General features: G+C 38.2%; 1 protein-coding gene across 2 annotated transcripts in view; it reads right to left on the reverse strand.

The window, feature by feature from the left end:
• The window catches only part of LOC107745379 (serine/threonine-protein phosphatase 6 regulatory ankyrin repeat subunit A), a 24865-nt gene that overhangs the window by 8799 nt on the left and 4051 nt on the right, over positions 1–12015 (reverse strand). The window contains exons 2-18 of one of the 2 annotated variants that reach the window (XM_016559249.1): positions 9110–9193; positions 8919–8997; positions 8720–8790; positions 5860–6060; positions 5581–5668; positions 5327–5469; positions 3671–3883; positions 3494–3572; positions 3287–3401; positions 2998–3080; positions 2809–2872; positions 1795–1863; positions 1559–1699; positions 1360–1471; positions 1134–1160; positions 971–1045; positions 635–836 (exon numbers count right to left, since the gene is read on the reverse strand). In XM_016559249.1, coding sequence (XP_016414735.1) covers positions 635–836; positions 971–1045; positions 1134–1160; positions 1360–1471; positions 1559–1699; positions 1795–1863; positions 2809–2872; positions 2998–3080; positions 3287–3401; positions 3494–3572; positions 3671–3883; positions 5327–5469; positions 5581–5668; positions 5860–6060; positions 8720–8790; positions 8919–8997; positions 9110–9193 — 1846 coding nt within the window. Of the gene's footprint in view, positions 1–634; positions 837–970; positions 1046–1133; positions 1161–1253; positions 1281–1359; positions 1472–1558; positions 1700–1794; positions 1864–2808; positions 2873–2997; positions 3081–3286; positions 3402–3493; positions 3573–3670; positions 3884–5326; positions 5470–5580; positions 5669–5859; positions 6061–8719; positions 8791–8918; positions 8998–9109; positions 9194–12015 lie in introns of both variants that reach the window. The other variant, XM_016559250.1, reaches the window with a different exon arrangement.

Below are 12015 nucleotides of genomic sequence, written 5' to 3' on the forward strand. Positions count from 1 at the left end.
AAAGCATGCTTCAGAACTGTTTTGAGAAGGTGCTTAAGTTTTGAGCCAAGTATTATTACTCTAAATTAGGCTACTACTACTATTACTATCTTGTACCCTGCAATAATCATTTGCTCAAACTCACTTTTATGAGATGAATGGAAAAAAAAAAAAGAAAATCGGCCAAACATATCAGCCAAAAAAATCAGCATCATATATCGGCTGCCCTGATTTCTAAATATCGGCATCGGCAAGTGAAAAACCGGTCGACCTCTAGTATATATGCACTTTTATATTTAAAAATATATAATCAAAAGAAATAGTAATAATTAATAGTAATAAACATTAAATATTACTTAATTTTAATATTTAATAAACAACTAATATGTGGCTGATTCTTTTATAATAAATAAAAAAATTTAATATAAATAAATAAAATAAAAATGAAAAATCAGCTATATCTTTCTCCAGTTATCAGTATCACCACTGAAAAATCCATATTGGTTGGCCACAGGACAGTTTCCTGATACTGAGTTTTATTCCAAAATATGATTTTTCATTATAATTAACCAATAAAAAAAAAAAAATTCAGATTCACAACTGATCTGTGTCTAGTAAAATTATGTAATCATGTAATCTCATTAGTCTTTCGTACCAGCGGCATGGATGGGGGTGCGTTTAAGCGTGTAGTCTTTCACTAGAATGGAAGCCCCCTGGTTGATGAGCACATCAACACATTCAACGTGGCCTTTGAAGGCAGCCAGGTCCAGCGGCGTGTGTCCTTGTGCTGTTCTCACATCCAAATCCAGCAGAGATTGAACCAGTACCTCAAGAGCCTGGTGATGTCCATGATATGCCTGATGACATCCATTAAAACAACCGTTAAACATAATCTGAGAAGATCCCAAGCCAGATAGTGTTAGAGAATTAAAAGGAGTCAAATAAGGTTTCCCAACATTTGGTGAACAAACAAGATGGAGACTGTACTCACAGCCAGGTGCAGAGGGCTCACAGGAGCACGTACATCAGAGTCATTTAGGATGTCTGTCCCTGAGGTTTCCATTAACTTCAAAACAAGTCACAACAGATCTAATTAAGTCTCATCACTCTGTGACAATATTAAAGAGGTTTATGTTGTGTATCACAGCACTTACCACATCTAAAGGAGTTTCACTTGCAATCTGATGAAGGGGACAGAAATACAGTAAGCCATAAATATTAAAAACATAGACCGAATCACGTGATTTTAAATAGTCTCACCAGCTCCAGACACCCACATCTAAAGGAGTTTCACTTGCAATCTGATGAAGGGGACAGAAATACAGTAAGCCATAAATATTAAAAACAGAGACCGAATCACGTGATTTTAAATAGTCTCACCAGCTCCAGACACAGGCGGTGTCCATAAGCAGAGGCGTAATGCACTGCATTGTAGCCCTGATTGTCTCGGATCCCTGGGTTAGCGTCATTCCTCAGCAAATATTCCAGGCACCTAGTTAGGAAATGAGAGAGACTGGTAAATGCACGTCGTTTAACAAGTTATCCATACCAATCACTCATACGCAATACGGTAACTTACTTTCCATCTGCGTCAGAAGCAGCGGCGTAGTGGAGGGGGGTGCAGCCCCTCTTGTCAAGCTCATTGACATTAGCTCCTGAACCCACCAAAGCAAACAGGCACTGGTAGTTGCAGTTTGCAGCTGCGTAGTGCAAAGGTGTTCTAAAAAAGAGATTGTTTGCTCAAATCTCACAATCAAAAATATCATAGAGCCAAAAGCATAATGAATGACTATGGGAGTGTAAAGGTAAACTCACCTTCCAAAGCTGTCCTTCCTGTTGAAATCTGCCCCCGTGTTGAGGAGAAGATTCAGACACTCCAGATTTCTGTGGTGGAAAACACATTTTGATTGAACGAAATATTAAATTGGTTTCACTAGGCTGGACGATGACAAAAATAATAAAGTATTCACAATAAAGAATAATCTTTTAGTCTAGTAGTGTCATATGGTTTGACAAACTTTTATACCATCTTCAAGAAAAGTTTAAATTTAAAGGGGGGGTACAATGCTGTTTCATGCATTCAGAGTTGTTTACACTGTTAAAAGAGTTGGATTCTCATGCTAAGCATAGACAAAGTTTCAAAAAACAATTTGGACATATGACAGAGTATTTCTGTGCCAAAAATCGTACTTCCGGGTGCGTACAAGTTTTGGAGAGTTTTTTTCGATCGTGGCTCTTAATGACGTAAAAGGAGTTCCACCCTCATATATGGGAATTTTTCCCGGAAGAATGCGCCCGCGCACGCATCGACCAGAGCAAGAGCGAGATCGTGCCCATCAACGCGCTTCATCCGGCGGCAGCGCTGCACGGGACTTGTTCAGGAAGAATGTCTCCAATCCAAAGAAGTGTGTTTTTGATTGTAAGGGAAAGATACATTTGTTCAGCTTCCTAAAGAACCCAGTGTTATGTAAACAGTGGATAATCACTCTTTAGCTCCACCCACGGCACGCTTCCAGGAGCTCGGCTTTTTCCGGAGAGAATCGTAAAGCTGTATCTTTCTATTATAAATATGATAAAACTAAAGACTTTTTGGAGAAGGATGCAGTACTACTCTATAGGTACTCAAGATTAACATGAGATTGGGTGAAACTGTGTGTGTTACGCCCCCTTTAATGATGTTGTGTTGCAACCATCAGTAAAGATTTGATCTATATTTTAATATTGAACTTACACCTTGAATAGACGTGTACAAATAATTTTCTTTTTTTTGATTGGGACCAATAAATATTGTCATCATGTCACTGACCATAAAATCAAAAATAACCTTACCCGCCAGCAGCGGCAGCATGTAAACAGGTCCTTCCAAAGTCATCAGGGGTGTCTATATCAAAGCCTGGAAGACAGAGATTTGCTCAGTTTATCTTCATAAGGAAAAGGGAACTATTACACAGCAATAAATTATGTAATCCATGAACAAAAAGTGCACTGGTTGACTATCTGAGCAGTGATACAGCTTACCAGATGACAGCAGCTTACGGCAGCAGTCCGAGAAGCCGCTGAGAGCGGCCAAATGCAGTGGAAACATGCCATGAACTCCCCTCCTAAAAGAAATATCCAATGTTACAGCCAGACAGACAGGAGCATCTCGCTGTGTATTAATGTGGGATAAGTTACAACATTCTTGGGTTTTCAAAGAGGTTTGAACAATGAATTTCTGCCTACATCTTTATTTCCACGGTTAATGCATCAATGAAACAAAGCTGTTATATTCAGTAATTTACAAGCACATGGGAATGAGAATTTTTACTTTGCTGTATCAGCTCCATTGGTGATCAGTGTGTTGATGAGAAGCTCGTGTCCGTATCGAGCTGCGATGTGCAGAGGAGTATTCCCGTTCTTATCTTCACAGTCTATCTCAGCACCTACACATACAAGAAACAAAACAACACGAGACACTCTCAGATACTGCGGGTTTGCACATCAGTAATGGAAAATTTCAAAACTGAAGACTCACCATTTTGAATAATCGCCTGAGATCTTGAGAACCTCCCATGGATTGCGGTCATATGTAGAGGGGTCTTACCATCCTTACTCTGCATAAAAAGCAAGCAATTATAAATAACCAATTAAAAGTTTTAATGAGATTCAGTGGAGATTTTTGTCATACATGTACAGCCATAATGGACCCAACCTTGATATTGACATCAGCTCCATTTCCCACGAGCAGCTCAAGGCAGAGTGCTCCATGCCGTGAGGCAGCGGTGAAGTGCAGGGGTGCGAAGCCCTTCTCGTTAACCTGGTTGACATTCGCGCCACACTCGATCAGCTCGTTCACCACCACATCCTGACCATTGTAGCATGCCACATGCAGCGGCGTGTTCCCATATGTGTTTGGCTCATTCATCTGTAAGCATGTCCACAGTTCAAATTTTCAGTCATTCACACTGCAGTTTAATTTCAAACCAGTGTGATAGAATGTGTGACTGAATGAGACTGAACAGAGGTGTGCAACCAATTTAAGCATTGTGGTGCAGCCCAATTAGTTATACATGTTCTTCATAAGCACAGCAGTCTACTTTTTTTAGTTCTTTTGAAGTGGATCTCTAGATGAAAAGGTTAGCATGATGCCGTCTGAACCATACTTGGACCAAACCACCCACAAATACAAGTACAAATGCCTGTTTGAAAGCAAACCACGTAGTGAGTGAAGCATTTTATTATGTTCTTGTCAATCAAACTGACTGCCATTTTGTTAATTTGCCAAACTGAAAACCTTGCTCACTGCCAAAATGGTTATCATCATTTTGCCACTTGCTCTAATCAATATGAACAGGCACATAACTGAAGCATCTTTGCAACATTGTTGCCATTAAATTACATGAAAATACACACAAAAACTTTACCTTTTAATAAAATGCTGTAATTGACAAAAGTAAAGCAAACTGCAATTTGTTTTTAATTATTGGCATCAGCCAATGTGTTTTTTTTCCTGTGTGGCTGATGAGTGTCAGATGATTTTATTCTGAAAGCATCAGGACTTTTATTTTGATAGCACTGAGAATGCTAGGGATTACGCTTTTGTCAAGTTAAAATTTTTTCATATCGATTCATAGTTTAATTTTAAAAACTTGAACACTAAGACTGTCAACTTTAATAAATATATTTCATGGCAACATGTTTTCTGCTATTTTAAATTAATAGTGTGATATATATCAGCATCGTCCATCAAAAAAATCTATATCGGTCAATCACTAATTAAAACTCTCTGTTATTCACGAGCTGTAAGTCAAGGAGGAATCATAACATTAGTGTCATGTAGGGTTTGGAATCGAAAATCTATTCCAATTCTCGAATCGGATACTTAAGGTCAGGAATCGAATTCGGCCTATCGATTCTAATGTGCGCATCTTTTAATTTTTTTCTATCAGAAGCATGAGAGAACCATAACCTCCATTAAAAAAAAATCCCCAATTTATCCAGAATCGTGCAGTTCAATTTTGCACCAAACTGCTCTTAAATGAGTCCAGTTTTTATGTAGCCTGCTGATTTTTGTTCATGGTATTCAACTGCAACTAAATGTGTATGTTTGATGTTTGACTTCATTTTTTTTTTTTAACCACATTGGAATAGAAACTGGGAATTGATAATAATCAGAATCGATATGCAGAATCTGAATCTGAATTGATCAAACGATACCCAACCCCTAGATGACATTTTTTTTTTTTTTAAATAAAACTTAATGGCTATCATGATATTAACAATTCTGCAAAATCTATAATGTACATACATATTCAATATCGCCCAGTAGACATGCATGTTAAGAAAGTATGACAATGTGAACACTCACATCCACTCCTAGGTCCAGCAGATACTTCACTACACTGATCATCCCGCTGGACGCTGCAGCATGGAGGGGCGTGTAAGCTTTCTTATCCTTACACGTCACCTCAGCACCATGAGACACCAGCAGTTTCACCACCTCCATGTGACCTGAGATGAAAAAAAAGAAAGAAGCCTTGAGGATTTGAAAGGGTTTTGCATTTACAGATCCCACATATGGTTGTGCAAGAGGCTGGAAAACAAATAATCGCTCTGTCTCACCCATGTATGCTGCCCAGTGGATCGCCCTTCTGTCCTTCTTATCAAACGCATTTATATTTGCTCCCCTGGATAGCAGTAACCGCACCATCTGACAACATAAAACCATGCATACTTTACACATGGAGGACATTAATAAAACAATAAATTTGCAGTGTGTAAAAAACCCCCCTGAATTTAAATAACGTTAAATATTCATCTATCAATTGTACCTCAAAGTACTTATGAATTCTGAACATAATTTCAACAAACCCACACACATGCAAATGGCTGTTCACTGACCTCCAGGTGGCCACTAAAGGCAGCGTGGTGCAGAGCTGTGCGTCCAGCCCGATCTGATACATTAACATTGCTAAGCAGCGGCACCAACGCCTCAGCGCAGCGGACCGCCTTGTTAGCAGCGGCCACATGTAGAGGAGTCTGCCAGTTCTTATCGCGAGCGTTCACATCAGCAGAGTGCTTCAACAAAACCTGCACCGCCTCCTGCAAGACACAAGGTCACATGAAAAGAACGATGAATTATATGAAGCATTACTTTTCATTTAGTTACCTTAATTTTTGGCTGTATACTTTCACAATGTAAATGCCTAAGGAGCACACAATGAGCTGCATTAGCAACAACCTCCAACCAATCTCCATTACTTTTTAATTAGCCTACCTTTAAAAAATAAAATAGCCTAAGGCTTGAATAGCTCTGCTCCCAACCACTAGAATATGGATATAACTTTTACTCTACCTTCTATTCACACTGCAAAAATATTTGACATATTTTCTCTTGTTTTAAGCATAACCTCACATAATTTTGTTAAATTTTTCCAAGACTTCATTTTACATTTCAAATAAATGTATCTTAATTTAAGGATGCTTAAATATTAGTATTGGAAAACAAAATATTTTTGCAATGCATGCAACATGCAACTTTTTAAGGCCTTAAATTGTGGAAGGGCAAATTAAAGGGGTCATATGATGTTGCTAAAAAGAACATTATTTTGTGTATTTGGTGTAATGAAATGTGTTTATGCGGTTTAAGGTTCAAAAAACACATTATTTTCCACATACTGTACATTATTGTTTCTCCTCTATGCCCCGCCTTTCTGAAACGCGTCGATTTTTACAAAGCTCATCGGTCTGAAAAGCAAGGTGTGCTGTGATTGGCCAGCTATCCAGTGCGTTATGATTGGCCGAATACCTCAAGCGTGTGACGGAAATGTTACTTCCCTACCATACTGTGGTGATGCCCTGTCAGGCCGGAGCGATGATTCAAAAACTTGAAAACCCATTATAAACGAGGCATTCGTTGACGGCCTAGAGTGAGCAGAGGCCGGGGGCTAGAGTGAGGATTGGCCGGAGGGCTAGAGTGAGCAGAGGCGGCGGGCTTGAGAACGGCGCGGTCGGCGGATTCGATCACATGACCCCTTTAAGACCTTTTTTAAACCCACGGAAACCCAACAAACCTAATAGGAGCTTTTACATTGCTTATATATTTGCTTTATTGTTTTTATGTATTCCTTTACTTGTATAGGTTCATTTATTTTTAATTTTTCACTTATTTTATTACGGTTTACTTTGATAATTGCTAGATGCAATGTCTTATTATTAATTTATGGAACGTTTACTTAATTAACTTAAACACTTGTAGACTACACTGTAGTTCACTTTAAAATGTTTATATGAATATTAAATTTTTTTCAATAAAATAATTCAAAAGCATATTAATTTTTGCCATGATGTCGGAATCTGTGTCACGATTTTGGTATTCACTACTGAAATTATGGTACTGTGACAATTCGGTTCTTCAGGAAGCAGAGTTTAGGCAAAACCTACTAGGGCTGGGCGATATGTCAAAAATATCTTATCGATAATCGCCTTCAAAAATATCGTGATACACGTCTACGTAAGCCCCACCTCCACCACGCCCCGCCCCTGCAGAGACAACATTGCCAACATGCACCATAAACACACACCATGTTCAGTTTGGTCTTAATTATTGCCACAAAATTTGGTTTTACTTTTCTTAGTTTAGGCTTAAACTAACAGAAAACATTAGCTTTGCTGTTATTTTGGTGTTGCTAATAATTTTCACTCTGTTCTTATCAAATTTGTGTTTGAAATTAATCTTGTTTTGTGAGGAGAACTGTTCAGGAAAAATAATAGAACCCAATTTTAAGTTCATCATGGTGAAGTTGGACATTCTGGCGGTGATTGTAAGAATGATAAATGCATGTTGATGTCATATAATAATGTCTTGAAATCTATCTGTAAAAATATTGCACTGAAATGTGCGCTGATAGTGCGTATTTTAATTATACCCGTCATGTTTGTGGTTTTTCATCATTATGCAGTCTGTTTAAATAAATATTCAGAAACACATGCAGTGCTACTTTTTGTATTTTTTCTGTTTAACTTTTATTAAACTGCAGATCAAAATAAAATAGGCCTATAACCTAAACAAGGATAAATTATATTTGAACTCATCTCCAAAATAATCGCATACACAGATGCACGTTGCCATTACAGTAGTCAGCGCCGAACAACAGGCAAATAAAATATAAACTTTATGGGATATTTTGGTATAATTCTGTGTGTATTTGTCCATTCGAATATGTAAGAATGTGACAAAGAGAGCTCAGTCCAGTGTTCGCGTATATAAGAGGCGGCTTTTGTGCGTGCGTTTTGTGTGTGTGTGCAGCACAGAAAACAGCGCGCGAGTGCAGAAGTGAGTTCTAGTTTGTCTTCTTGCAGTTGAATCTTTTGAAATCACAATAAAAGTGCATACAGAAATCAAGAAGCAGAATCGAAATGTATAATTTTATAACAAGTAATTTGATTCCTGACCTTATGCATCTGATCTGATTTCCGAAATTGGAATAGCTTTTCGATGCCCAACCCTCCTACTAAATTATTTCATTGTTGCATGCAAAAAGACCTGTATGGTGACTATGGGGCTATGTAAAATATTTTTTTAGAACTTACTAGGTTTATCATTTGTCATTTTTCCCCGATAATGTTGATAATCGTCTGTTACCTGACTGCTGACATCGACATTGTGATACTTACGAGACATCGCCGATATACGATAATATCGTCATATTGCCCAGCCCTAAAACCTACAGAATCCAAGTGTGTGTCTCTGTGGTTATACCTCGCTGCAGGATGCCACTGCGCGGTGCAGAGGAGTCAGCCATTTATTGTCTTTGGCATTCACCCTCGCCCCTACATCACAAGCAAAACATGAATAACAGTATAACAATACATCAAAGCCACATCTGAAGACACCTGGAATCAAAGGGAGGAGATATGAGAAGCTTTAGAATATTAGTTTCATTATGATGATTATTTACCCGATAAAATTAAGAGCTCTATAATTTCAGCATCTCCTAGGTAAGCAGCTGCATGCAGCGGTGTCCTTTTTTCATTGTCCTGAAAGAAATAAAGAGTTAATTTATTATTAACAGAACCAATTCAAAATATAAGGTGGATCAATTAAAAATCCAGCCATGAAATTTTTTTAATTGTTTTTTTTTAATCTTACTTGTACATTCACATCCTCTTTCTGGAAAATGAGAGAGCGTACTTCATCTGGATCAACATTGAAAATAGCTTTTAGCAGGGCAGGCTGAAAGAAAGAGACACACACACATCAAATCGCAAAATTGACAATGAGAAACATGGCCAAATCTGAATTGTGACATTTTATCTGTGTCCTGAGAGGTGAACTTAAATGCAGAGTCTGATACCATGTTTGCCATAACTGGGTAAAACATGGCTGAATCTCTTTCCCGAAGACTTCCGACAGCAAACCGAAGCAACAACACCTTGAATTAGTGTTGTCATGAGACTGCCTGTGTAATGCTTATGTAAGTGCATCCTCAAGGGCCAGAGTAATTCGAAATAAAACCAGCCTCTGCCTTCTCGCTTTGTCTTTTTGAGCTGCAGTGCAAATTGACACTTGACTCTTTAATCACTCATCAATTTTCTTTCCCTAACCGTGTGGTCACACCACCACCGGCGAGAGCGTCAAAGTGGCCGGAAGTCATTCATTTTCAATGTGAGCTGGTGGCAAGCTCCGGTGATCAGCGGTGCGTCTTGGATGGTGTGGGCGTCGAAGAGAGTTGAAGTCAGGTCAACTTTATGGTAATGAGCTATGACGCGGTTGGGCGGCAACCAATCGGAATGTAGAAGTCCTCCCCTTGAGAGGAATCCAGAGAACGCAGTCATGTAAACTTTGGTTCCGACCACATTAGTTCCCAAGCAAGCAACACTATTTATAGGCAACGTTTTCGTGCTAGAATGCTTGCTTTTCAGCGGAAATGCAATTCATTTGCTCAAAACAACACCGATTTGACCAATTGCATTAAGGCTACACTTCAACCAGGACAGTTTGTAAAGTAGGCTGCACACAAATTAATGTTAACGTTAATTAAAGACCAAGGCTAGTAAATGTCTCCCATTAACTGCATGCTTAAATTAGACTAGCACTTAACCATGAACACAAAAGCCACACCACACAAATGGCTTTTAATTGGTTTATTTAATTAGAAAACATGTAACTATAAGTTCTTTCCATCAATCAATTTCTTACTTTCACATTTAAAATATTTAATGAGGTTAACTTCTACCCTACTTGTGGTCAAGTCTGCACACGATCAACAAGCTCATTTTCTTTGCTGCCCCTTTAAAGGGGTCATATGATGCGATTTCAATTTTTCCTTTCTCTTTGGAGTGTTACAAGCTCTTGGTGCATAAAGAAGATCTGTAAAGTTGCAAAGACTAAAGTCTCAAATCCAAAGAGATATTCTTTATAAAAGTTAAAGAGTCAGCCACGTCTACCTAAAACTACTTTGTTTGGCCTTCCAAAAGAGGACGATATCGCTTCGTCATGCCTGGAGTTGATCCATGCTGGTTGCTGAGGAAATACAACAACTTTGCGCTGTGGATCGCCGGATCGTCACATGTGGTTGATCCAAGCCCACCGGCCTCCACTCACTCTAGCCCTCCGGCCATTCCTCACTCTAGCCCCCGGCCTCTGCTCACTGTAGGCCGCCGCCACATGAAACTTAAACAATTTAACATCAATTTATTAAAAGTTTAACAAATATTACATGTTTAGGGCCCTATGAAATGTTTTATTTTTTCCAACCTTATGTTTTATTGTTACCAAATTCTGTTTTAACATGTCTAATTATTTGAAAGCATAAAAACATGTTTCATTTATTCTTACAATAGCCTTATGATTTTTTTGCTCAGAAATTCTGTGTTGTGTATTTAAATTTTTTTAAGGCATAAAACAGTCATTCAATTTATCTTTTAATTAATGAAAATTAAACAAATTTTATTTTTGGAAAATAAAGGGGATTTAATATTACAATTAAAACATTGAAGAAATATTGTATGATTATTCCTTAAAAATAAGGTTTTAATAATGTTATTAGTAGTAGTAGCCTATTACATACAGTCTACTGAACAATAGTAATATATTTCTGCCGCAATGCCTTCAAGTTAAACCATATTTTTATTTTGACGGGTTGCCGTGAATACCTTTACATTCCTGTGTTTATATGATATGAGGATAGTTTTACTCAAATGAAATGGTCAAATGCTCATGAAGTGACTCTCAGAGCAGTTCTGGAGATGTTGTTCATGTTATATCACCGGAAGCGTCACGTGCGCTTCAGAACGAGTGGTAAACAAAACCGCACGTCTGCGCCAATCATTAACACAGAGACACGCAGAATTCATATTTAAATAGTTGCATTTTTCGCAACATTTCTTATTAGTATGTTCAAAAAATAATTTAAAACATTAATCTTATAAAATTATTTATGCATTTGCAATTTTGCAGTGTAAATGCATTTATGGCTTCATAAAACAGTTTGTGTTCTGTGTTTCCTCTGAGTTTGTTGATACTGATTTCATTTAAATGATAACTCTACAGTTTCTTTTTATTCTAACTGAATTAATTGAAGCAATGTACGAATTTGCTGTGAAAGATGACATTTAATGAGGTTAGGGGGAAAAAAATTACCATTTATAAACATAGTGGAAATTACATCTGTTTTGTTATATACGGCAACTCATTTCTACCTCTTTCCAGTCACAGAGCACTTTATTTTGAGAGTTAAGTGAGAGAACTAGGGATGCTCCGATCGATCGGCCGATAATCACATTTTATGACTCGATCGGTACTCACTAACTTGGCCGATCTCACGAACCGATCGCAATTTGATGACGTCAACGATTATTTTTAACAGCAGATTCAATTACGTTAGAGCTGATCTGCGCCTCAATGCACGCGTCTGCGTCGCGTTACGGCTCCACAGGAACCGGAGCTGATCGCGGCCGCTCTAGTCAGTGCTTGTGTTTATCAGCCAGCCGCGGCACGTTTCTGAAGCGGCTCTCCGCGCTGCTTGGCTAAACATTTTGTCTTTTGTAAGGTGT

This window comes from Sinocyclocheilus rhinocerous, unplaced genomic scaffold (genome assembly GCF_001515625.1).
Source record: "Sinocyclocheilus rhinocerous isolate Xijiao unplaced genomic scaffold, SAMN03320098_v1.1 scaffold1249, whole genome shotgun sequence".
Classification (NCBI taxonomy): domain Eukaryota; kingdom Metazoa; phylum Chordata; class Actinopteri; order Cypriniformes; family Cyprinidae; genus Sinocyclocheilus; species Sinocyclocheilus rhinocerous.